The 25335-nt window shown below is 60.9% G+C and overlaps 1 protein-coding gene across 1 annotated transcript in view; it reads left to right on the forward strand.

Moving 5' to 3' along the window:
- TTYH2 (tweety family member 2) overlaps window positions 1-25104 on the forward strand; it is a 29647-nt gene extending 4543 nt beyond the window's left edge. The window contains exons 2-14 of the mRNA XM_037491783.2: window positions 2337-2500; window positions 6698-6809; window positions 10807-11027; window positions 14131-14226; window positions 14588-14660; window positions 17180-17249; window positions 17479-17534; window positions 17922-18014; window positions 18259-18351; window positions 19614-19756; window positions 20319-20504; window positions 20869-20947; window positions 22862-25104. Coding sequence (XP_037347680.1) covers window positions 2337-2500; window positions 6698-6809; window positions 10807-11027; window positions 14131-14226; window positions 14588-14660; window positions 17180-17249; window positions 17479-17534; window positions 17922-18014; window positions 18259-18351; window positions 19614-19756; window positions 20319-20504; window positions 20869-20947; window positions 22862-22942 — 1467 coding nt within the window. The 3' untranslated portion in view covers window positions 22943-25104. The remainder of the gene's footprint in view (window positions 1-2336; window positions 2501-6697; window positions 6810-10806; window positions 11028-14130; window positions 14227-14587; window positions 14661-17179; window positions 17250-17478; window positions 17535-17921; window positions 18015-18258; window positions 18352-19613; window positions 19757-20318; window positions 20505-20868; window positions 20948-22861) is intronic.
- The last annotated feature ends 231 nt before the right edge of the window (window positions 25105-25335 follow it).

Here is a 25335-nt window from a genome sequence, read left to right on the forward strand (position 1 = left end):
ACCCTACAGTTGAGATCCCCTCCCACAGGCAGCTACTGTTCACACCTTGATTAGCACAGACACAGGCCTACCTACAGTCTCTGTGTGGCCTGTTTCCTTCAACATTACGTCGGTAGAGTCATCCATTACTGTGTGTAGCAGCAGTTCGCTTTTCATGGCTGCGTAGTATTCCATTCACCATTTTGGTCAATTATAGGCTGCGCATTTGACAGTATCCCAATAGGCTATTCCATCTAGTCTCAGTGTGCAGTAGGCTGTGCCATTTAGGTTTGTGTGATTACACTCGATGATGTTTGCACAAAGACAAAATTGCCCAATGAGGCATTTCTCAGAATGTGTCCTGGTCATTAAGCTCATGACTGTTAATGCATTCTATATATACATACGTATATATCCATTATCTTATTGGTAGACACGTGTTTCTAGAGTTTGTCTGTCACTGCTGTGAACATTTTTATGTACCTCATGGGGGCACAAACTTTCCTTTCTATCAGGAGATAATCCAGCATGGAATTGCTGGGTCGTGGGGTTCCCATGTTGGAGTGTTCGCACGTTGTGAAGGGGATCCCTGGGTTTTAGCAGAGAGGCCTCAAAGTGAGGTGGTGACGTCAAGTAGGAGGAAGGTTGTGCATCGGGCTCTGACGGCAAGGGACGCCGCCTGGAAAGTGAACACCTCTGTGGACACTGCTGACGGGGGCACAGGTTGCGCGGGATCACCTCGAGATGCATGTTGGTTCCCATATTTAGGAGGGGCTGTGCCCTGCGCTGTAACAAGCTCCCCAGGGAGCTCAGGCCTTGGGCCCAGGGCTGGTGAACTTCACTCTGACCTTACCACCGCCGAGCTTCTGGGGAGGGGCCGGGCCGGGCTGGGCTGGGCAGGGGAGGCTCCTTTCTGCCCCCCGACCAGGGCAGGGGCCGACGGGATCAGTCCAGGGACTGGCCCAGTGGCCCAGGTTGGGATTCGAAGACTTCAGCAAGGCCATACCCCCCACTCCCATCCCCGGGTTTCCCAGCTGCCTGGTCTTCCCTGCTGGGGGGTGGGGGCAGCTCCTGGCTGTGCCTGTGCTGTTGGCCCAGGTGCAGGTGAAAGCCGCACTCTCAGTCAAAGCCAAACGAGCCGAATCTCCTGGGCTTCCCCCACTGCTCTGCCCATTTGTCCCCGAGGGTCAGAATCTGTGGGTCCAGGTAACTGACTGAGCAGTCAGACTCAGGGGCCAGAGGCCAGACCGTGCAGGCCCCGTAGGAGCCCTCACCTCTGTGAGTCTGTGAGCCCCCAAATGGCCCACCTCTGATTTTCAGGGTGGTCTCCCCCTTAAGGACCAAGCGTCCTAACATCTCCCCCATTCTGCTGGTCGCAGAATGAAACGGCTCCCGCTGGAGCGCTGGGGTTCTGAATGGGGAGCCCCCCGGGGCACGCGGGAAGCCTGCGGAGGCTGTCTGCTCAGGAGCCTGACTTAGAGCCAGGGCCGGCCCGGGCTGGCGGCCACAATCCTGGTGCCATCTGGTGTCATCTGGCGGAATCAGGAGATTAGAGGGCGGGGGGACGGGCCTCCAACAGACAGCAGCTCCCCTCACTGGACCCCGAGGTGCCCGGCCGGCCTGAGAGGCGCCCCCTCCCCCTTCAGAGTCCTGGGCTCTGCTGCACCCTTGGCGCCCGGGGGCCGGCCGGCCCTTTCACAGTTCACAGGAAGGGACCCCGGGCGCCTGTCCTGGCGTCCCCCCACAGCACGGAGCTGACTTCTTGTCTCTCTGGATGGACCCCAGGCCTAGCACAGGCTGGGAGGACGCAGCCACTCCAGCCACCCCTTCCCTGTCCCGGCTCGGGATGTCCTGCCGGGCCCTGGCCGCTCCAGGCCTCGAGCTGCGCCGGCCCCTCCTGCCACGGCACTGGGGTGTCCCCGCCACTTCGGTCATTTGTCCCCGAGGATCAGAATCTGTGGGTCCTGGTAACTGACTGAGTAGCCGGACCCAGGGGCGCAGAGGCCAGCCCGCGCAGGCCCAGTGGGAGCCCTCACCGCTGTGAGTCTGTGAGCCCCCCAATGGCCTCCACAGGCTTCGACCATATGGGGCTCCCCAGGTCTGGGACCTCACGCATGAGTAGTAAAGCGTCTCCTGACCTCACCATTCCTGAGTTCCCGCCTGCTCTTCCTCCGCCTGGGGAAGAGGCTGGAATTCGTTTCTCCAACACCCTCCCAGCGCCAGAGCACCAGCCAGAGAGGAGGGCAGGAGGACGGAGCACAGACGCTGCTCAGCCCAGCGCCGTGGTGTTCGGGGCCCGAGGGCCAGGCTCCTGGGGTCCCGGGCCCCGGTGCTGACACCCGCCTCTCCCTCTGCAGTCGCTGCTGTTCCTGGCGCTGGTGGCTGCCGTGGGCCTGGGCGTCAACCTGCTCTTCCTGGCGGCTTACCTGGCCTGCACGCGCTGCTGCCGGCGGGACGAGACCAAGCGGCGTGACCCCTGCTGTGTCACCTGGACGGCTGTGGTGGCCGGGCTCGTCTGCTGGTGAGCGTCCCCGCCCCGCGCCCGACCACCCGTGTCTTGCCGGTGGCTGGCGCCAGGGCCCTCTGCCACCCGCCTCCCGGCGTGGCTCGTTGCTGCTGGCCACGTTCTCCTGTCCTGGGGGTGAATGCTGCCCCTTTCTTGCCAAGCGCGGGACTCAGATACCTGGGTGATGTTGGGGATCACCCTAGTGTGCCCCCACCGGCCCTGGTGTGAGCTTGGCCGCCCCACAGGGGCTCGCTGAGCACTTTCCCAGCCGGCATTCCCGCACAGAGGGCCTCTCGGCTCGCCCTGTCCTCGCCCTCGCCCCACTGCCGCCCTGGGTCTCCGAGGCCGCATCAAGTCTCCTTCTTGGCCACATCAGTCTCCTCTCCCTGAAAGATCACTAGCTCTCAGCGCCCTCCGCCAGGGAGTCTTCGCTTGCGTGGTGAATTGGGGATTGATGGCCCTGAACGGAGACTGCCCGGCCCAGGCGCACCCCCCCCACCCCGGGGCCTCCCCCCCCACCCCAGGGCCTCCCGCCCCCCCGCGGTGTTGCTGTGTCACACACATGCCCACTTGTCTTTCAGGAGTTCTGTCTTTTTCTTGTTTTCATATTGACGGAGATTTTCCCAAAGCTCAGGTCCACCCTGAGCCTCTCCAAGGGGTAAAGCCCCCCACGGCTAAGTGTGGGATCCAACAGCAGGAGTCACCCCGCTGTCTCAGCAGCAGGGCGGGAGGTAGACAGGACACAGGGAGCCCGCGGTGAGGACACCGGGTTTAGCAAGGTGGGCAGGGAGAGGCAGGGAGAGGCAGGGGCAGGCAGGAAGTCGCAGGCCCTGTGAGTCATCCAAAGAAAGCCGCAGCGCTCAGCGCTCGCTGCAGAGGGAGCGCAGACTCTTCAAGGAACACTGCTCGTGACGTCAAGGAACACCGCTCGTGACGTCAATCAGCGGAATAGTAAGAATGACCGTGGAGGTCAATTCCATTAAGTCATGATCATGACCTGTCATGAAGGAAATCTCAGAAGAAAAGGAGAGCGTGTGGCATAGTCTACAAAATTCTGTTCTTTGTGCCAGGCCGGAGGAAGCCAGCAGTCAGAAAAACAGGCACCGCTTTTGCAAGAGGTTCCTATATGTGTTTGATTTGAATCACTCCAAACATAGGAGGCCCCTGTAGGAAGGGAATTAGCCTAAGATTGGATGCCCTACCCCAGCGGGGCTTTCCTGAGTGCCAAGGGCACCCAGGTCCGTGGGACGAAGTGCTCACCTGGCACCGGTGGGGTGGGCGAGAGGAGATACTTCCAGGCAGAGGGAAGAGGAGGGTGTGCAAAGGCCTGTGGCTCACGGAGCATGTGAAGAACTGAACAAAGCCAGCATGGCTGGAGCAGAGAGCGGGTGAGGGGTTGGGGTGGGGGTGCAGCGGGGGGTGGGGGTCAGCCGGAAGTGGAATGGAGCACGGAGGGCGTGTGCGGTGTGTGAGGAGGGAGGAGCCTCCTGGGAGCCAAGGCAGGGGCTCACAGACTGTTTGGGATTTAGGTCTCTACTCGAAGGACAGCAGGAGCCACTACAAACGGGGTCAACGAGTCAGGCCTGAGCAGAAACCAGGACAGAGGGACTTAACTCTGTGATGCACGGGCAAGATGGAGAGCAGGCTGTCAGGTGGCCTGGTGGAGCGCCCGGGGCTGGCACCAGGGCAAGTGTGTGTACGTGTGTGTGTGTGTGTCTGACTGACGGGGAGTTGAGGGGGGAGGAGCTGCTGAGGCTCGCTCGCTGGCTCTGGCCTGGCAACCTGGGGCTATGTGATCCCCAAGGCGGAGGCGCTGGCAGAGAGGAAGCGGCAGCTTGGCTTCATGCAGGTTGAGGTTAAGGTGCCTTTGACACATGCAAGAGGCAGTGTTGGGGTGCCCGTGGAAACCAGGATGGGGGTTAAGATTTATTTATGCATACAAGAATGGGGTACAGGCCAGAGGTGTGGGGGGTGAGAGGATTCACCAGAGACAGAGTGGGGAGCAGAACAGGCAGATTGACTGAAATCCACTGCTGAGGGAAGCAGCGGGGAGACAGGAGAGGTCTGCTGCACCATGTGGGTAGCTTCCTGGCCGGGGAGCAGTGGCTGCAGAGAGCTTCATAGGTTGTGTCTTAACCCCTTGCACCACCAGGGAGGCCCCAGATAGGATTTAGAAACTCAGATTGGGGGGGGCATTCGAGCAGACAGTGCAACCGTGTGGGCGCCACAGACCCAGATGGGATCTGCCAAAGCAAGCAGAGCGGGGAGGAGTGGGCCCAGGACCAGGCCTTGGCGAGCACAGCAGAGGGTCAAGAAAGCGTGGCGTGGGTGGGGGACAAGTCTGCAGAGGGTGGGAGCTGCACTGGCCAGTGCAGAGGGCACAGGAGGGCGAGGCCGGTGGCCACTGTGCCCAGAGCCCCAGCTCGGACTGGAGCCAGGCGGAGAGAGGCAGGAGTGGGGGGGGGGGGAACCAGAAAAGAGAGGCCAGGGGAGGGGTCAAGGAAAAGGGGTGTCGTGAGGCTGGAGTAGGAGGGAGACCTCAAGTCCTGCTCTGATAAGGAGGATCCCCAAGAAGAGGGAGACTGAACTTGTAGAAGAAAGTAGCAGTAAGAGGTCCCAGGAAGGTAAAAGAGATTTGGGGAGAAGTCCTTGTGCTCCTCTCTTTGGGTACAGTGCATCAGATTTGGGGGGAAGTGCAGTGTCACCCCACTGGGCGCATCTCTTCCCTCCAGCAGAATAGCCCATCGGGACCCAGGACACCAGGGGGGAGCGAGCCCCTCAGGCAGCCGGGCGAGCTGGTCTGGGAAGGCCACAGGCCAGCGCACTGCCCCCACCCCCATAAATCCAGAAAGGAGAGCCCCCTCTAGAACACCCCATTCTCAAAATGGGGAAGGGAAGTTAGAAGGCAGGAGCCTCGTTTCATGTTGAATCCCCAGAAAGTGCTGGATCAGGACTCCGACAGCTGGAAGAGAAAGGGAGAAACACAGGTAGCAGCCGCGGGCGTCTCTTGGAGCCTCCCAGCATCTTTTTTAATCGAGTTACTCAGCCGAGGCTGCTGGGAACACGGTGCTTACTGCACAGATGTGTCTGCTGGACATCGAGCCCGTTCCTCACGGCGTCCCTGTGGGTGCCGTGGACAAGAGCGGACGGATGACAGCAACGAAGGGGGTCTTGGCTGAATCCAGAGGACACTGACTTCCCAGGGGCACGCCAAGGTGTGGGAAAGCGTGTGTGCGTGTGTGTGCACACCTCCCAGGTAGCATCTTGGGACTCGACCATGTCGATTCAACGGCCAGCGTGGGACCTGGTCCCTGCACAGGTGACCCTGCCCTGGCCAACACTAGGGACCCAGGGCCCCCTGAGGGAGGGTCCTATACCAGCCTCCCGGGGAGCCCAGTCTAGGGCCCGTCCTGGGTTTTTTTTAAGTATAAACATAAGCTCGTGTCCATGTATCTTTTACCCAGAAGTTAATGTTTCAGATGAAAACTCGGGAGACCACTTTCCCAGCTCTGCAGATAGCCCCCCGAGGCGCGGGGCCGATAAGCCAGGATGGATGGTGGAGGTGACATGTGGGATGATTTGTTCAGACTGGAATGTTGGACTAAACCCAAGTAGATGAAATTTCACAGGGATTGATTTCAAGTTCTGCTTTTGGTTAAAAAATCAACTCATCTATAGGAAGGAGGAGAGACTGTAGCAGCAATTCCCTGCAGAAATGGGGGGGGGGTGTGAAGACCACGGCGTGGGGAGGGTTGGGGGGCTAGTGAGGGGCTGGGGCACAGCTTCCCTGTACCTGGAGCTGCTGGGACGGCCTGGGCCAGGGTGGTTCAGACTGTGGTTGCCAAGGGTCAAGGGAAGGGAAGGAAGCATAGGTGGGGCACAAGGTTTTTAGAGAAAATTGCGTGACCCTATAAAGGGGGGTGCCTGTGGGACATGTGTCCAAGCCCACAGAGAGCACACCAGCTGGTGTCTTCCCTAATGTCCACCACGGGCCTGGGGTGACAGTGACGAGTTAGTGCAGCTTCAGCCACTGTCACGGGTGTCCCACGCTGGTGGGGGCTGTTGATCATGGGGAGACCATGTGGGGGGGGGCAGGGGTGTGGATGGGAACTGTCTTTTCCATTCAATTTTGCGGTGAACTTAAAACTGCTCTAAAAAATAGCCTACTAAAAAAAACCTCCTTGGGGGTCCCCTCTGACTGTCTTGCCGTAGTGCGGCGGTGGGTGTTGGCTTCTATGGCAACAGCGAGACGAATGATGGGGTGTACCAGCTGCTCTACGCCCTGGACAGCGCGAACCACACCTTCTCCGGGACGGACGCGCTGGTAAGATAGCTGGCCGGCCTGGCACCCTGAGGTCATGTGCTCAGAACAAGGGCCCCACTCACATCCAGCCAACTCCATGCCGGCGGGGGGGGGGGGCTGGACTCCCCTTTAGGCTCCAGTTGGCCCTACCAGGAGCAAGCAGGCGATTTCTGCTCCCCTCCCCAGGCAGGGGGAGCGACAGGGACAGAGCGGGGAACAAGAACACTGAACGGGGCCAGGGGGGTGCGGGCAGATCTAGGGTCCATCCCAGGCCTGGTCAGGGGAGCTGACCACTTTCTCATTTGCCCAGGGAGACCTGAACATTTCGAATCACCCACTATTTTCCTTATTCCCCGAGTGCTGCGTATAGTGTACTGCAGGTTCTGGCAGATGGCAAGGGGGAAACATTCTTCAAAGCAGTGGGGCGTCCTGGGTGGGGGCCCCGGCTCTGGCTTCAGGGAGTCGTGACTCCAGCCGGGCCTCAGGGTGAAGGATCGTGCTGGGCTGACCGGAACAGCTGCTCTGCCGGGCCTCTTGCCCGAGGCACAGAGACCGGGGCACTAAGGGTTCCCAGACCCTTCCTGTGCCTTCCCTGTAAGTTAGCCCCAGGACAACCCCAGCACCCCAAGGAGCCAGGCTCCAGGGCAACTTCAGGGAAACCAACCTTTGGACATCCACTGGGCTCCGACCTTGTCCCCAGCAGAGGAGGGACTTCAGCAAACTGCGCTCCCGTTTATGAGAGGAGCCTCATCCCCAGCTGCCTGGCCCCTCTGTGCACCGTCCCGGGGGCTGAGCTGTCTGCACACTAGACCAGGACACGCTGCTGGGGCGGGTGGTGGCTGGGATGGGGGAGGCTGGGGACAGCCTCGGGGTGCCAGGCACGGCCTGACCAGCACATTGAGCCCTGGGAATGGCCTGGCTACTGCCCTCTAGGCTCTGCCTCCCTCACATCCTGCACCCTCCAGTTCTAGAACTCCCCCAAGAACGACGACAGCCCAAAGGAGCACCCCCTGTCCTGGGGTCCAGGAGCCATGACCTTGTCACTGGCTTGTGACTTCCCAGGGCATTTACATTCAAGGCCTAGCCCCCCTCCCGGCCCCTATGAGACGTGTGGGAAGGTGAGCTGGGAACGACCCCAAGCTGGGCCCATCTACCCCAGGCTAGGACTGCTTCAGGGTCCAGGGTGGACATTTCCAGAAAGCCATCCCCAGCTCTCTAAATTCCCCGTGGGTGCTGCTCATCCTCTCCACATTCCTGAGAGTGACCGCCGAGTCCCAGGCTTCCATGAGGGTCCAGCCAGCCCGGTGCTGCCTCCCTCCCTGGACTGCCCCCTCCAGCTGGGGGCCGGCACGGGCAGCTTTCTCTGGGTGGAAAGGCCAAGCTCTGGGCCATTCAGGGCCTGGGAGGCTGGTTTGGGCCTCGGCTCGGAGTGGGCACCAGCATTCCCAGTCCCCAGGACTCCAGGAGGGGCAGCTCATCACAGAGGGCTCCCCAGACCCAAGACGTGAAGGCCGAGTATCGGGCAAATGATGCAGATAAGACCAAGTCCAGGAAAGTGCTGGTAATCTTCAAAGTGCCCATCAAATGGGGCTGGCTGTGATAATGAGCGCCATTATTATAATGACTGTAATCGTGTATATTACTATAATCGTGGTTATATTGCTGTAACCATGAAGGAGAGTGGAGGCCTGGATTGCTGGGGGCAGGGGAAGGTGGGACTCGGGGGCCAGGTTAGATGACTCAGACCTGGGCCACAGCCAGGTGGACCCTCCCAGCTCCCCTTTTCTGGCCCAGAAGCCCAGGCCTATGCCTTCCACCCTGAGAGAAGCGGGTGCCCGGGGAGGTGGGGCTCAGCAGGCCAGACGGGCCTCTGTGCCAGCTGCTTGCTCAGACTTGGGGCCAGAAACGTCCTTTGGGAGTGCCAGTGAGTCCAATCCCTGGACCCCATTTGGGCCCCAGTGAAGGAGTCCTGAGCTCCAGTGGCTCACTCAGCGGACCAGGTGAATTCCATCCAGGGCCACTGGGCTCAAAAACCTAAGGGTACAGGAAGCTGGCGTTCCTGCCCCAGGCCTGGAGGCTGGTGTGTTAGGGAGCAGGATCAGAACCCAGAACCTCAGCCCTTGTCCTTCCCTTCAGGGAGCTAGAAGTCGGCTGTGGCTCCACCCCTCTGGCTCTGGGCCTTTTTCCCTTCTAGCAAACCCCATTCTTCCCAGAGGTTTTCAAACTTGAGCTTGCATCAGAATCCCCAGGAGGGCTTGATAAACACTGATTGCTGGCCCCACCCCAGAGTTTATGATTCTCTGGGTCTGGGGTGGGGCCAAGAATTTGCATTTGTAATGAGTTCCCAGCTGCTCTGCTGACCTGGCCTGGGACCACACCCCATCACTGATCACCCTTCAGCTTCCACCCCCTCTCCCAGCTCCTGCCCCATCCCAGCCTGGGGGCTGAGCCATGGGCTCTTCTCTGGAACTCCCTCCCGGCTTCCCTGCAGGGAGCGCCCTACCTAACCTCTGAGGACCTGGGGGCCACAGGTGTTTACTGTTTTGTTTTAAGGAGGGACTTAGGAAATAGGAACTTTAGGGAAGGAGAAAAGGGGGTTTTATAGAAGACGTTTAGAGATGGTTTTTAATGGCCTCTTGCACTCAGGTTTGGTTGACAGAGCATAGGAATACAAAGGTACCCCTGGGCAGGGGGTGCCTCCTGTGCCCAAGGTCGCGAAGCACTGGTACACGAAGCACTTGTACACTGATCTCACTGAACTGGAAAGGAACGCGTCCGAGTGATGCTCAGTTACTGGATTTCCGTTGATGTGTGTTTTCCGTGCGAAGCTACAAGCTGCCAGTCTGTCAGGGGTCTGTCTGGGCTCTGGCATCCCCGAGTCCTTCACCAGCTTGTAAGAAACAGGAACAAGCCAGAAAACAGAACGAGCCACTGACACTGAAAATAACAAAATGAAACAAAGAGCCATTCTGTCCTCGGAAAGCAGGAACAGGGTGCAGGGCAGCTGGGACGGCCACCAGGCGCTGCCAGGTCCCCCTGACGCAGGGCGCCAGGTCCCTTATCTAACCCGCCTCGTGGCTGAGCTGGCGCTGTGGGAGCACCTGCCCCTCTGGGTCATGTTTATCTTCCGTGCAGGCCTGGGGGAGCTGAAGGTTGCCCGGGTATCAGTGCGCATGTGCGCACACGCACACACACACACACACACACCCCACCTTCCAGCCAGGGGTGCTTGTTGATTTCACGTGGCAATTCAGAACTACCAGGCTCTTGCTCCTGACTGCCAACACACAGGCGCAGAGCAGACTTTAGGGGACTCGAGGTGACAGCTGGGCCCTGGGGGCCCCTGGTCTGAGCTGCTTGAAAGTGCTTTCCCATACTGAGTCCTGTGTGAGCTCCTAGTTGCAAAGTCAGGGGCAGTCACCGCCACGGACCCTCCCTGTCTGCCCTCGAATAGACAGTTGCTTCCTTCAGGGCCCCCAAGCTTGGGCCCAGGGCGCAGAGCCAGCCCATCCACCTGGTGGACAGGCGTCCAGGCTGGCCCTGAGCAGCCCCAAGTGCCTGACCGGCTCCCGGGAGGCAGCGTGGGGTCTGTGTGTTATTGCCCAGTCCAGGGCTCCATGTCGCTCAGGCGCAGGGCGCTGGAGCTGCTGCTAGCAGGACAGCAAGGCCTCCTCTTTCAGCCTAGCATTCCTCGCTCTGCAAGTGAATTCATGATGCAAAGCGTCTAAAGGAAGAGAATCTTCAGAAACAAAAAAGCGTACTCTCGTCTGTTCCCCAACTGCCTCGCCACTGCACTGAGCTCAGCTCCTGGTCAGCTCCTGGCCGAGTCCCATCGGGCCCTGCCCCCTGGTGGGAGGACATGCGGCGGCCGGGGGCCTCTGTTCTGTCCTGTGGGCAGAAGCTGGGGGGCAGCATGGTCCCCAGGCCCAGCCGAGCAGCGCGGCTGGCAGACTTCTCCAGACTGAGACTCAGGAGCCTCCTCCCACCGCGCCAGTCTCACCCTCGGGCCCCTCCTTAGGTGTCCGAAACCACCCAGACAGTGAAGGTGGACCTGGAGCGGCACCTGGCCCGGCTCAACGAGATCCTAGCCTCCGAGAAGGACTATATCCAGACTCTCAAGTTCATGCAGCAGATGGCGGCCAACATCGCGGTCCAGCTGACCGTCGTGCCTGAGTGGAAGGAGGTCACCGAGGTGCTGACTGAGCTGGCCACGAAGACGGACCAAGTGGAGTACTACAGGTGAGGGGCCGGGGCGGGGAGACACCCCTCCTCCATCCCCACCTGTGCACTGGGGCCCCGTGGGGGATGTGCCTCTGGAAGCCGTTATCTGAAATCAGAGGATATGAGAGCTTTCGGGGCCGGGGGCCTTGGGGGTGGAGCGTGTGTAATAGTTCCCTGCATCTCTGGCCTCGGCACCCAGGGCAGGGCGGTGGGAGGCGGCGGCCTCTCTGCCTGCACAGAGCCTCTCCAACTGTGACTTCTTAGCAAGCCAGAGACACCCCCAGCCTCACATGTGTAGCGCCTGAGTGAAGGGGGGCCGGGGGCACCCCCACGCTCACTTAGATGTGCACACTCATATCTGTGCCACCTAACCTCTGGGGTCCTTGCCTCGAATCTCCCCAGCTTCCCTGTTTCCATCCTAGGTGGGCACTGGACACAGGGGAGCAGGGGGACTGCCCCCCCGACTCCCAGTGCAGGGTCATTTAAGGGGGCGTCTGGGAGGCTTCCCGCCCAGGGGCCGACCACCCTTGCTGTGCACCCAGGTGCTGGTGCACCTGGCAGGGAGGCAGCACTGGGGTACGGTGATAAATGAGCTGTGAAGAGCAACCAGCAGGTCTTTGCATCCCCAGCTCCCCATGCTGGCTCCGCTTCCAGCAGTTAGCACAGATCAGGGGCTTTCCCCCAAAGTTGCAAGTCGTTTATTCTGGCTTTCTGGGGACATTTCCCTTTGTGAGAAAGCCCCACCTCAGGCCCAACCAAGTGCGAGTCCAGAGAAACCCTCCCTGTCGGCTGCCAGGTGGGGGCTCCAGGGCAGTGGCGGGGGAGCCCGGCCGAGGCCCCTGGGCTCTGGACCCGCTCCCCTCTGCAGCCTGTCTCCCCCGCGCCCCCTTCTAGAGTGTCACAGACACTCGGGGTGGGAGAGCCTCTCTCCACGTCCCTGAGCTGGACACTGACAACCCAAAGTGCTGTTCTTCGGGCGAGAGGAACAAGCTGTGATGCTAAGGACTGGCTGTGACCTGTGGCCCGGACTGCAGCCTCCGCTTAGTCCTGTGACAGCAGAGCCACTCCTTGTCTGAGGCCTAAAATCTTTTTGTCGTGGGTGGGCCGTGTTGCAGGGGAAGGTAGAAAGTGGGTGTCCATTTTGACCCTGCCGCCCGTCCCCTCTGAGGGTGACAAGTGCTTTCACTCAAGGTCCTTGTGGACGCCGTGATGCTCCCGTGGGTGGAGTGGGTCAGGGTTAACATAGCAGAAGTGCTTATTTTCAAGGTAATTCATTCAAAATGGAGGGACGGCTGATGGCTGCTGCATAACCTCTATGTCAATGTGGGCAGCCGGGGGCGTCCCCAGGCCCTCCATCCCCAAACCCCACCTTGCTTTAGTCCCAGGCTGCCCTGTGGCTCCCGGAAACTGATGCCCCTTCTGGCCTGGCCCTCGTCTTGTTGACTGGCTTCTCCCAGCCGCTGCCCTGGATCCCAGACCTTCCTCATTGACCTAACCAGTCTTAGGAGTTGGGGTTCCTTGCTTAGACTCCCCATCTTTGCTTTCCAGATGGCTCTAGAGCATAGTCATCTAGCTAAGCAAGTAATATTTTAGCACTCTGCTGCAAGGCCTGGCTAAGCATTGGAAGCCATAAAAAGCCAGCAGACCACCAATGGGAGAGGCTGCTGCGGGTCTAGCTGTGGGAGCTCGGCGCAGAGGCCGGACGTGGGAGGAGCTGTGGGCCAGAGGGCCAGAGCCAAGTTCTTGGCTAGAAACACATCCCTGGCCATCCTCTGGCTCCTCTGGGAGGACACAGCGCCCTGCAGAGCTCTTTTCAGGAACTCCTCCTGGAGGCAGAGGGAAAGCTCCCTGCCATGGAGCCGCCATCAGAAGCAAGCCTCGCTTCCTGCTGATGCGCAGAGGGGGGTGGGAAGGAACAAGAAAGCTTTGGGGACAAAACATGAACCCAGGATTTTGAGAGGTGTCTGGGACTGGGTATCTCTTACAGGAAGGCCGCAAGACTCGGAGGATGCGGAACTCCTGGGCCAGGCTTACCAGCCCAGGGCCTCGGTTTTTCCATCTGTCTGATGGGTCCCCACTCTTGGTGATCCCTGAGGTTCTTTGCAGCTCTAACCCCACTTCTAAGGAAACTGGCTCCTTGGTAGGCTCTGCAGTTGTCCAGAACCCCCCACTCCATTCCTGGGAACCATATAGACCCACAGTAGGCCCACCCAGCCCTGCGCAGGGAGTCAAAGATTTTACCTTCACCCCTTTGAGGGCATTAAACCTGCATTCACCAGGGTGGAGAGAACCTCAGCTGGCTGCCAGGTGGCAACCGACGGACTCTTCACACACCCTCACCCCATCCCCAGCCCCTTTGTCACTTTCTTCCAGCTCTGCCTCGCTCTCACACTCCAGACTCCTCCTTACCATTTTCTGGTGTTGGTGGAGAAAACCGTGCTAGGAGGAGGGGGTCACTGAATTTATTTGGCTCTTGTATCAAGGGAGAGTGATGCTTGCACTTCCCCCTTGGAAGTGGGAGATGTCCCCCAGGTCCCCTCCCTCTGCCCAGGCCCCGCACTGCTCAGGCTGGTTCCTGAGTGCAGGGAGAACAGAAACGCTGCTCGGTGAGGTGGGTGCTGAGTTGTAAGCTGAGTTGTGAGCATGCCCAGGGGCCTTCCCGGGAGGGAGAGGACTGAGGCTGGGGATCTTCCCAACGGCCTTGGCCTCCAGGCCTTCCGGTTCCCCAGCCTGCGCTGTGGAGAAACAGGAAAGCCCAGGCTTCAGGGCCCGGCTGCCCGGCCTCGTGACCCTGTGCGCTCAGCGAGCATTTCCTCCTCGCCCGAGCTTGGTGGGCCTGCTGGGCCGAGGGTCCGGCTTCCTGTACAGGTGTGGGAAGCCAGACATGGGCTGCCTCCCAGCTGCAAGTGGGGTGCAGCCCCCCCAGAGCCCCTGGGCCAGCCCCCCTCACACACACCAGGTCCCTCTTGTCTTGCGTGCTTAGCTGCTGATGTGCAGTGAGGGGCCGCGGAAGGAATAGCTCGTTACCACAAAGGGTCCGGCGACTTTGGGGCTGCTGTTCAGGCCTCCTCCCTCTGACAGAGGCCTCCTCCCTCTGTCCCCCACCTCCCCACCCATCCAGGTGGCTGTCCTACCTCCTGCTGTTTGTCCTGGACCTGGTCATCTGCTTCCTGGCCTGCCTGGGCCTGGCCAAGCGCTCCCGGTGTCTCCTGGCCTCGTGAGTAGCCCAGCTGTGGGGAAGAGCATGTGGGGGGGCGATGCCACCAGCAGACATGTCCCCCCATGTGCGTGTCCCCCGCCCCTCTGCTGAGCAGCAGAAGAAACAGTCCAAACATTAGAGCCTCCAGCCTTCACTCCCGGCTCCCCTTTAGCTTGCTGTGTCCTGTGTTCCCTGGTCCGCCCCACCCCCAGACCTGAGCTCCAGGCCTCAGGCTCGGTCAGGCCAATGTTAGGGCAGGGGCCGGGCTGCGAGAGACTCGAGCGCCGGGGTCAAGAGCAAGGGTGCTGGAGGTCGGCGAGGGGACTGGGTCTCAGGACCCCCGCCTGCCAGACCCCACGGGCACCTGCCTCTCTCCCAGGGCGCTGTGCTGCGGGCTGCTGGCCCTGATCCTCTGCTGGACGTCCCTGGCCGCCGACAGCGCCGCAGCCGTGGTGAGTTGGCCGTGGGGGGGGAGCCTGACCAAGACAATTATTCTGGTGCCCAGAGCCCTCCGGGCCGAACCAGCTTCCGATTGTGGCTCCTAACCTGGACCCCAGAATCTCAGAACCGAGGGACTTGGATCATGTGCCCCAGCCCCTCGCCCCTCAGATGGGCACGTGGAGGAAGGGAGCGCCATACCCACGGCCATGAGGCACTGAGGCGCAGAGCCAGATGAGACCAGACGCCCGGTCCCGGCCCCTCCCTGCTGCCCGTGGAAAAACAGCCTGTTCTGCCTGGAGACGGCTCTCTGGGTGTGAACTAAACTGGGTCGACGGGGAGGGGCTCTCGGGTCTGATGCTCGGGCTGGAGCGCCGCCCCCCTCCCCAGCTTCGGTGCACACTCCCTGGACAGCTGTCAGGGCGCCTGGAGGGGGGCAGGCTGTCCGCTGGCATTCCAGCCTGTCCCCTCCGGCTGCTCTCGCGTGCCTGAAGCCCAGCGGTGTGTGTTTCTGCGTCAGGTGCCTAGGTGGGCAAACACACGAGCTGTCGGTCTCTTTGGTCTCCAGCAGCCCCGCGCCAGAACTCAGCTGTGCGCATGAGCCCTTCATTCACGCAGCTGGTGTTTTCAGCTCATGGCGAGGGATGCAAAACCCATTGCCACCACGCGTCAACTGTGAAGTGCCAGTGTGCTGTGTTGGGGGGCAGAGGGACGGGGAGCAGAGGGGGGGACAGACTTACCAGGAGGTTCCAGGGCAGCCCTAGTTGACTCAAGGACCTTGGACTAGGGTGTGAGCCGTATCTATTCTGCCCTGGCCCTCTGGGGATAAAAGGGTGGTGTGCGCCCCTGACCCCTCTGCTGCCCCAGCCCTCTCCCTTCCTCATGCCTCGCCCAGTGAGGTGGGGTGGACCCACAGGATGCAGCCCACAGGATGCAGGGACCCTGGTCCTGGGCTGCTGGGCTCACAGCGGCCTGCAGCAGAGCTTGCTCGGAAGGGGAGCCGGTTCCTCCCCGCCACCCTGCAGCTTTCCCTTGGCAAGAGGGAGACCTGGGCGGGAGGACCCAGGTCAGAAGCATCCTGAGCTGGGAGCAGGAGCTGACTTGGGGGGAGAGGAGGGAGGGCGGGGTGCTGGCCAGGGCAGTGCACGGACAGCTTTCCCTGCTGTCCCTCTCTGGAAGCTGGGACAGCATCCCGCAGGCCACCAGGCGCTCCCCTTGGGAGACAGCTCCCTCCCAGTGGGGCTGTGCCCTCTGCCCTGGCTTGGGGTTGCCTGAAAACAGAGGCCTCTAATCTCCCAGCTGAGTGCCCTGGAATGCAGTGAGCCAGAGAGAAAGGCTGCTTCCCTAATTCCTTTAGTCAGGCCCTTGTGCAAGAGACAGAGTGTGAATAGGCCTTTGAGGAGGCTGGAGATGCTCCTGCATTTTAATGGGAGGCAGGGAGGGGGCCCCCAGGAGAGGGGGGTGCTGTCAAAGGCCATTGTGGGAGCTTTTGTGTGGCCTGTGCTGTCCCTGCTTCTGGGAGGCCTGTGTTTGTGTTTTTGGTGGGTTTTTTGAGGGCCCTGGGGCCAGAGCGGCGGCGTGCCACCCCCACTTCCCTGCTCGAGAAAGGACTTTGATGAGGAAGGTGCAGGAACCCTGGGAATCTGCTGGGATGACATGGAGAGGGTGGGAGTTTGGGAAGCTGAGCTCTGGCTTGGGGCACTGCCCTGAGCCTCCTGCAACAACCCCCCCACCCCACCCCGGCCCCCTGCCCCAGTGGTCAGAGGCGGAAGGCAGAGGTGAGGGCTGAGGGGGGGGGGAGAGGAAGCACCCATGAAGAACAGAGGTGGAGAGTAGATTCTGGGAGAAGAGGCATGGGAGGGGCCCGGCTCTGTGGCAACAGGTGTTGTGTCCGTCCTTAAGGTGAAGAGCATGTAGGGGCAGGACTGGACACGGTGCAGGTTTTCTGATCCAGCAGACCGGGTAAAGGAGGAGTCAGAGTCCTCAGTGGGTTTTTGCAGGTCTTTTATTGGGGTTCACCAGGCATATGGCAGGCAGGGGTGCTGGGGGGCCGGGAGGCTGGCAGGCCTCCCAGCCCCCAGCAAGTCTTCACTCTATCTGGGCTCCCCGGCCTTCTCTGCTTCTCTCTCGGCTTCTGTTCATTCTCGGCTTCTCTTTCGGCTTCTGCTGGCGTCCCCGTGACGCCGCCCTTAAAAGCCCAGTCTCAGCCCAGGTGAATCCCATCTACCTGTGCCCACCCCCTACTCCAGGTGCCGCCGTCAGGCATGCATTCAGGGCCGCAAGGATCCGTCATCTGTCCTGGTGGCGGGAGGCCAGAAAAGCCTGACACTTTTCCTTACCCTATAGAGTGTTTCTTCTCCACGTCACAGATGAGGCAGCTGAAAGGAGTTATGGGCCTGGGGGTGGGAGGGCAGAGCCAGGATCCATCCTGGGGAGACCGGCCCCTGACTGCATGCCTGGCCGCAGGTGCCCCCCGCCTCCCAGGCCAGGTGTCCTTACTTTCCTCCCTGCCTCCCATCTCCCTCCGGCTCAGGGCACCAGTGACTTCTGTGCGGCTCCCGACACCTTCCTCCTGAACATCACAGAGGGCCACGTCAGCGCAGGTAACCGGCTCTGGGTATCCGGGCGCTCGGCCTCTGCTGTGCCCTGCTTCCCTGTCTTGGTCCTGCAGTCGCCAGACCCCTCGCACGCCCAGACTTGAGGTCCAGCCGGGCCTCTGATGCCTTAGGACCTACATGCTTCGGGACGGGAGGAGGCCAGGCCAGGCCTCTGCTGATGGCTGGGAGCCTGGTCACCTGCGAGCCCTCTGATGCCCGTGTCTTTCCCTGGCAGCGGTGACCCGTTACTACCTGTACTGCAGTCAGAGCACGAGCAGCCCCTTCCAGCAGGTACAGCCCGCCCGGGCCAGCCCCACCCTGCCCACAGCCCCTTGTCTGCCCGCTGCGTCCTGCTCCCCAGTGCCGACAAGTGGGGCGGAGGAGAGGGGCCACCCCGTTTCACAGTCGTCCTCTGGATCAGTGGGTCTGGGGTGGCCCGAGGTTCCCCATCTCTCCCAAGCTCCCAGGGAAGCCGATGCTGCTGGTCCGGGGACCACGCGCCGGCCGCCCGTGGCAGGAAGCAGGAGCTGCTGGGGCTCTTGGGAAGCCCACGGGAGGAGGGGCCATCTGCAGGGACTCTGCTGCCACTGCAGCGGGAAGAGGGGGTGCGGGGGCGCAGGCCCAGGCACTGTGGGGACGCCTGGGCAGTCACAGCTCACTGGGTCTCTCCCGGCCCAGGCACTGACCATCTTCCAGCGCTCACTGACCGCCATCCAGGTCCAGGTGGCGGGACTGCTGCGGTTCGCCGTGCCCCTGTTCCCCACGGCAGAGGTAGGGCAGCGCCTCTGCTACAGGAGGGGGAGCCCCTGCTGGTGGACCCTGCCACCCTGGTGCTGGGGGACCCGCCCCTCACCCAAACCCCTCCCCACCCCCCACCCCCCGCCCTCATGGGCCTCCTTCCTCTGCTTTCAAGGCCTCTGCGTGAGCTGAGCCTGTGTTTGGGGTTCGCGCAAGCCTCCCCTGCCGTGGCTCGTGCTGTGTCTAGCTTCATGTTTGCCTCTTCCTTCCACTCCAGAATGATCTGCTCGCCATGCAGCTCCTGTTGAACTCCTCAGAGTCCAGCCTGCACCAGCTCACGGCCTTGCTGGATTGCCGGGGGCTGCACAAGGTGCTGGGGCGGGGCACGGAGGGCGGGAGGAGCCCCCCACAGACCTCCTTTTCCCAGAGAGAAGCCAGTAGAGGCAAGGGGTGGGCTGCAGGCGCTCCAGGCCAGGAACAGGAGGAAGCCAGACAATGGGCAGGCAGAGGAGGTGCCTGGCTGCTGCTTCTCCCCAGTAGCCAAGACAGGGAGACCTAGTGGAAGGGGTCGGGGGCCGGAGGAGGCGGGATCAGGTTAGCCCTGGACCACTGGTGGGCCTGACCTATGTGGGGGAGGCTGCGCCCCAGGGCCAGGCTCCCAGTCATCTGGTCAACCCATCGCTCTTCCTAAGTGGACCTCATTGCGAGGGTGATCCCCCAGGAACTTGGAATGCCGGGCACTGATTCAGGGACACAGTAGGATATGAGCCCCTCTCCCAAAGCAGCAAGCTGGGCTGTGGGCAGCTTTCATATCCCGTATGGATTTAGAGCAAACTGTTGTCACAGCGACCCCGGCCGCCATACATACCTAATATCGATTATGTAGCCATAAAGCAGCTCCCTGAGGATTCCGGAGCTGGCGAGTCCAGGGCTTGGGTTTTGGGCCCTGACGGTCTGGCTTCAGAGCTGAGAACACGGGGCTGTCCGGGTGCCCTCTCCCTCCCCAGCCATGTCCCCAGCAAGTCCCAGCGAGGGCACGGCCAACAGTATCCTGAATCATCCACCCGCCTCTCCCTCCGTAACGGCCATGCTCCTGCTGCCCTGGGGGTCAGCCATGGCCTCCTAACTGGTCCCCACTTTCTCTTGCCCTCCCCTTACCACCCATGGCCTTCTACACACAGCCCCAAGCACACTGGATCACACCCCTGCCACCCCCACACCCTCGATAACATGCAAGTCCCTGGCCTGGCCTGAAAGGCCCAGCGTGATGGGCACCAGCTCAGCCCCTTTCTTTTTCTTCCCTGAGCTTGCCCAGCTTGTACCCGGTGCTCCACCTCTCGAGGTGAGCTCCGCTCCTTCTTGCCATCCTGACCCCAGAATAAAAGCCCGGTGCTCTCACCTCCCTCACCCGCAGCCTTGCTTGTCTTGTTCAGAGCCGACCCTCTCATGCCAGCGCATAGTAGGTGCTTAGCAAGTGATGGTAGAGTGACCCCAAAGTCCCACTCTGGAGCGTGGACCCTCACAGCTGCATGCGGTGCTTGGGATGGAGCGGGTAGGAGGTCCCAGGTCAGAGACCAAGTCAGACCCCAGCCTGCCCCTGTGCCCCCCCAACTGCCTGTCCCCTTCCTCCAGGACTACCTGGATGCCCTCACTGGCATCTGCTATGATGGCATTGAAGGCTTGCTCTACCTCGGCCTCTTTTCCCTCCTGGCTGCCCTGGCCTTCTCCATCATGATCTGTGCAGGACCCCGGGCCTGGAAGAGCTTTACCACCAGGTGGGCTCCCCAGTGGGGAGGGACTTCCAGGGGTGTGGGGCAGGTGGGAGAGCTGAGAGCTGGTAACCTGGGGTGGACAGGGTGGGGCAGGGGCAGGCATTCACCAGGGAGCAGGTGCCTTTCTACAGAGGCCTCCCTGAGAGTCCACACAGACCTCCTAAAAAAATGGTTCTGAGGGTCCAGGCAGGGACAGAACAGAGTAGGGTGACAGCCATCATGTCACAGCCTGGCATCTCTTACCTGTCCTCTCTCCAGGAGATTATTCAGTCCTGGGAGGGGTGCCCCAGGGGCTTTCAGGAAGGGTAAATTGTGACCCTGTTATCAGCAAACCTTTCTTCTCATTGAGAAGGTCAACAGAGGAAATCAGACAAGAGGATGCATGGTGGGCTTCCTGGAGGAGGTGGCTGTGACTTGGGAAGTGGCAGTCTGCAAGAGGCAGGGCCATGTTTTAGAGAACACTCAAGCCAAGGGAGAGTCCGGCAAGGAAAATGATTGGGGAGCAGCAGGGCACCCTGCCCGAGAGAAGCCCCACCCTTCACCACCTTGCCTCCTATCATTTTAGGGACAGAGACTATGATGACATCGACGATGACGACCCCTTCAACCCACAGGCCCGGCGCATTGCCACGCACATGCCTCCTCGGGGGCCTCTCCGCAGCTTCTGCAGCTACAGCAGTGGCCTGGGCAGCCAGACCAGCCTGCAGCCCCCAGCCCAGACCATCTCCAACGCCCCCGTCTCGGAGTACATGTAGGCAGACCCCCCCCACTCACCCTCTGCACCGGGCTGGGCAGCCCTCCTCCTCCTCCTGGCCCTGGGGGCTGTGTCTGCAGCCAGCACCTTTGGGGCCAGAGTGCCAGGTCGGGGAAGGCCTTGGTATCCCACAGCAGCCCCAGGGTCCTTGGCGGGAAGGTCCTCCTGACTTTGGCTGGAGTCCCCTGGACGAGTTCCTGCTGCTGGCCCTGCTGCCTCATCTGCCACCTCCCCTGGGGCTCCTGGAGCGCTGGCCTTCTGGCCCTGCCCGCACTCCCTCGCGCTGTCAAGATCCACCGCCGCCGCCCCCCCCCCCCCCCCGCGCCCTTGGCCTTCCTGAGCTCTCCTCTCTGCCCCCCAGGAACCAAGCCTTGCTCTTCGGTGGGAACCCCCGCTACGAGAATGTGCCGCTCATCGGAAGAGGCTCCCCCCCTCCCACGGTAACCTGCGCTTCCAAGGCCAAGTCCTGGCTACAGCCCTTGTTGGGGAAATAATTCAAGACCAAACTTGCCAACCCAATGCCCATCCACCAAGGCAGAAAAATGAAAGTTTTGTTACCGACCGAGCCAGGCCCGTGGCCCGTGGCCAGCAGATGCTAGAGACATCACAGGCCCCAGGGAAACCCCCCTCGTGGAAGGTCACTGGCCAATGCTGTCCTCAAGGAGGACACTAGTACACTAGCCCATCCTCAGTCCACCTAACTGGGGTGACATCAGGATTGGTGAAGTGCCATGGACGTGGGGGGCCGTGCTCCCCCGAGAGGGTTTCCAGGCCATGAGAAACCCTCCCGCGTGGGAAGACTCGCGAGAGCCTTACTTACAAGTGCCTTTAAAGGGTTGTATCCACAAAGGGGATGGAAACCATTGGCAGTAATTAGTTTTCTAGAAGAAATGACCTAAGAGCAGGAGGGCGCTCTCCTTTTCTGCTCCAGGGAATTTTTTACTTTTCGTGATGTTTACCCTGCACCCTAGACTGGAGGGTGGGGGGTCTGTGCCCCCACCTCACGCCAGGGAACCTAGACGCAGCATCAGGACAGGAGCCTGGGGTGTGATGGGGGCAGGTTGAGAAGAGAGGACATCTTACCCCAGAGGCGCGCGGGTGACTCCAGAGCTCTAGCAGGGAAACGAGCTGCAGATGAGACACACGGTCAAGGACACAGTCCCCACCCCAGTTGTCGCCAGCCCTGGGAGCCCTGCCAGCCAGCTCAATCTGGAAAAGCTGCTCCAAGGGCAGGGTCTCAGCCCTGAGTCCACACCCCCATCACAGAGGAGGCATTACACCCAGGCTCCTGGGTCCATCCTCTTTCTGACTCAGAAAATCTCAGGCGGGGCCCAGGGGTTGGCATTGCTGATGCGTCCCCAGGAAAAGCTGATTCCCACTCTGGGAGCTCTGGGTCTGGGCAGCCGACTGGAGCCCCTGGGCGTACAACAGGACAGATGTTTGCAGCTGGACCCTCTTGCAGGGTCCTGCATTCTGGGGTGTTAGCAGCACCCCTGACTTTACCCACTCATGCCAATAGCACTCCACCCCCCAGATATGACAACCCAAAATGCTCCAGATGTGGACAAATGTCCCTGGGGGGCGAAATCGCCCTTGGTGAGAAGCCCTTTTAATGCCTTGGCCTCTATCCCTCCTTTACCATCACCCCACCAAATTCAGCATCCAGGCCCCCTGGTGTGAGCGGCCAGGACCGGATGCTGAGACTTCCCCCGGGCCAGGAGGCAACAGCTGGCTTTTTAAAACGCCTTATTTTATGTATGTTGAGCTCCTCTTACATCACCAACCACAAAAACATACCAGTGGGCCTCCGGAGTTTTTAAACCCCCCAGCTGTTTCTCATGGGCACCCCAGTTTGCTAAACACTGCATCAGGAAGTCCTGCCTGCTTTAACCAGTCACTTCATCCTCTCACTTAATTGCTGAGTGCTCTCAGGCCCATTTTGCAGGTGAGGAAACAGGGCTCAGAGAGGTCAGAGGACCTCGGCCAGGGGCTTGGTAAGATGCATGGCTGGGATTTGAACCTGGGTCTCTGGGCCTTGGGCCTGCACCCCCTGCCTGCGGCGAGGTCGGCTCCCACACGTGTGGCGACCCCTGACTCTGTGCCCCACCGTGGATGGGCCGCCAGGTGGAGGGAGGTGGCTGGTCTCTGTGTGTCTTGCTCGTGACCCCAGCTGGAGGTGTCCACCATGGCGCCGGCCCGAGCCACTCGTGTGTCCTGTCCCCACGCAGCCCGGTGACCAAAACTCGGTGCAGCGACCCAGTTCCCCTCCCGGAGAGTCCCCGCACCTTGGCGTGTGCGTGTCCGGTGGCATCGGTAGCCTGGTGTGACTGTGCCTGACTGTCCCTCTCCCACAGTACTCGCCCAGCATGCGGGCCACCTACCTGTCCGTGGCGGACGAGCACCTGCGGCACTACGGGAGCGAGTTTCCGGCCTAACACCTGCGGCGGTTCCTGCCCCTCCAGCCATTTGCGTTTCTGGTTACTGCAACTACAAGCACCTTTCTCTCCCGGACCCCGCGGGCGTCGGAGGCCACCTGCAGCGCGCTGCGGGACTGAAGCCTCCTGCTGCTGCAGGGTGGCGGCTGGGATTCAAGGAGAGCAGCCTGGGGGGCGACTGAGACCCCCAACCAAAGCCTCGGGCCCCCAGAAGGCCCAAGACGTGGTCAGCCTGTCCCTCTGTTCTCGCCACACCCAGAGGCAACAGTGCTGGACGTCTGGATCAGTGCACCCCTGCACCCCACTCTCGCCAGGTGGGCAGTGGCTGTGAGGGGGCCAGGCCAGGCTCAGGGTCCCATAACCAGGACTGAAGGCTCCTTGACCCTCTGAGCCTCCCCTGTCCTGCTGTGCAGCGGGGCAGCGTCCCCCGGGAAGGGCGAAAGGGCGCGTCCGAAGGTGCTTTCGCGGGAAGTGTGTTCTGGCGCGACCGGACACTGCCCAGGCCAGCCTCCTGCGGCCACAGAGGGAAGGTGTTGGGGGCTCTGCCAAGGAGGCCGATGGTTCCAGGGCGGGGGGTGGCACAGCCTGGTGCCTGGTGGGTTCCCCAGGGACACGTGGGAACCTGTCGCTTTCCGTCCCCCGCCCCCGCGTTGCCAGCAGCGATGCTGTGAGTTTGCTGCAGCTGCGGACCGTCTCAGGTATTAACAGACACTTTCAAAGCGACTTTAACTTTTTCCCCCAGTGTTTTACATATTTTGATTTTTCCAAAGAATTGAGACTCATGCATATCCAGTTTTTAACATAGACGAAGGGCTCATTTCTAACATCTGGTTTGTGTATCGTTCCTTGGCTGGCCTCGGCCGGCTCTTTGAGGACCTGGGAGAGACCAGCGAGACATCCTGTCCCAGGCCGCTGTCTGATTGGTGAGGCTCATCCTGCTCTGGGAAGAAAGCTTTTGAAGGGAGGAAGAGGGCCGAGAGGGTCAGCTGAACAGAACCCACTGTCCCCGGGAGATGGCCGGATGCCCAGAGCAACTTGCTTTCCCTTTGTCTTCAAGCAAGTTTGTAGCAAAGCAAGATTGTAGCAAAGCAGCACAACCGAGTGGATACTGTGAGGGGGCTCTGCCCCACGTCCTCCACCTCGCCGTCCCCACCCGGGTGCCCAGGACCTGCCCCGCGCCTGCTGCTGAGAAGCAGCTCGTTGGCAAGAGGAAATGGTGACCCTGCTGTCCTGTCTGCGGAGGATCCGGGCTTGGGCCTGTGGGGCTCCCAGCCTCCCTGACAACACCGAGGCCCCCCGCAGCTTTGGGCACCAAAACAGGGACGTGGCGGCCGTAGATTGGGACGAGGGTTCTATTTCCGTTTTGGAAGAGCCACCTTTTCGTCACTGCCGAGACAGCGGAGTGACTCAGCTCCAGCCAAGCCTCCGCAGGTGAGCGAGGCCAAGGTCAGCCGGGACTCAGCTGTGCACACCCCGTTCTGGTCACACGCCTTGCGTGGCCGAGGCGCATGCAGCCCGGAACTCTGCCCCGTTGAGGGGTTGCTTCTTCACCATTTCATTGTCAGGGACTAAAGAGTTATTTTTAATGCATGTAAACTAAACCAGAGTCCCTCGGGCGGTTCCTGTCGGAGCCAGGTGGGCGCACCTCTGCTTGATGTGTGTGTGCCTCCCCCTGGGAGAAATAAACCTCTTGTACTAAGTTGTGCGCCTACTCTAACTCGCCGGCTGCCAGGAGCAGGGTGCCCGTGAGTGCTAGGTTATGCGGTGGCAGGGCTTCCGAGCCCATGTCAGCACAGGACAGAGGGTGAGGTTTTTGAATGACCGTCATGGGGTCTTGTGCATATGGCCTCTGGCGCCTCATCAGGACCAAAGACAGACCTTACTTCTGCCCTAGTCCTACCCCAAAATTCCCCTGAGAGGTTGTTCCTGAGGTCACTGATAACTGGCACTGAGTACCTGCAGGGGACCAGGGGTTCTTCCACATGTTTACATTCATTGTTCTTCAAAGTGTACAATAACCAAGAGATTATTCAGTTTGCAAAAAAGTCAACATGCAGAGCAGGGAAGGCCTTGGAGAGTGGCAGAGCCAAGGGCGTCTATCCCAGAGCCCAAACTGAGTGCCTCTAAATAGTCCTAGGGGGTTGGGGCAGTGGGTATGAGGCCGGCTACCTCCCCCAGCTTTGTACCAGATCCTTGCTGTGCCCTTCCTAACCTCTGCCCTCTTGGGGTGCCTCTTTGGGCAGGGACCCCTGAGACACACAGTGCCCTTCGTGATTTCATCCTTTGCAGTGTCTCATTTGTGTGAGACACCAAACCACACGGCTCACCAGGGCAGGGTCCCCTCTTGGCCCATGGCCCTAAACTATTGTTTCCTCTGCTGCTGCCGTGCTTCT

The sequence above is a fragment of the Talpa occidentalis genome, unplaced genomic scaffold (genome assembly GCF_014898055.3).
Source record: "Talpa occidentalis isolate TD23 unplaced genomic scaffold, MPIMG_talOcc4v2.1 talOcc4.7, whole genome shotgun sequence".
NCBI lineage: Eukaryota > Metazoa > Chordata > Mammalia > Eulipotyphla > Talpidae > Talpa > Talpa occidentalis.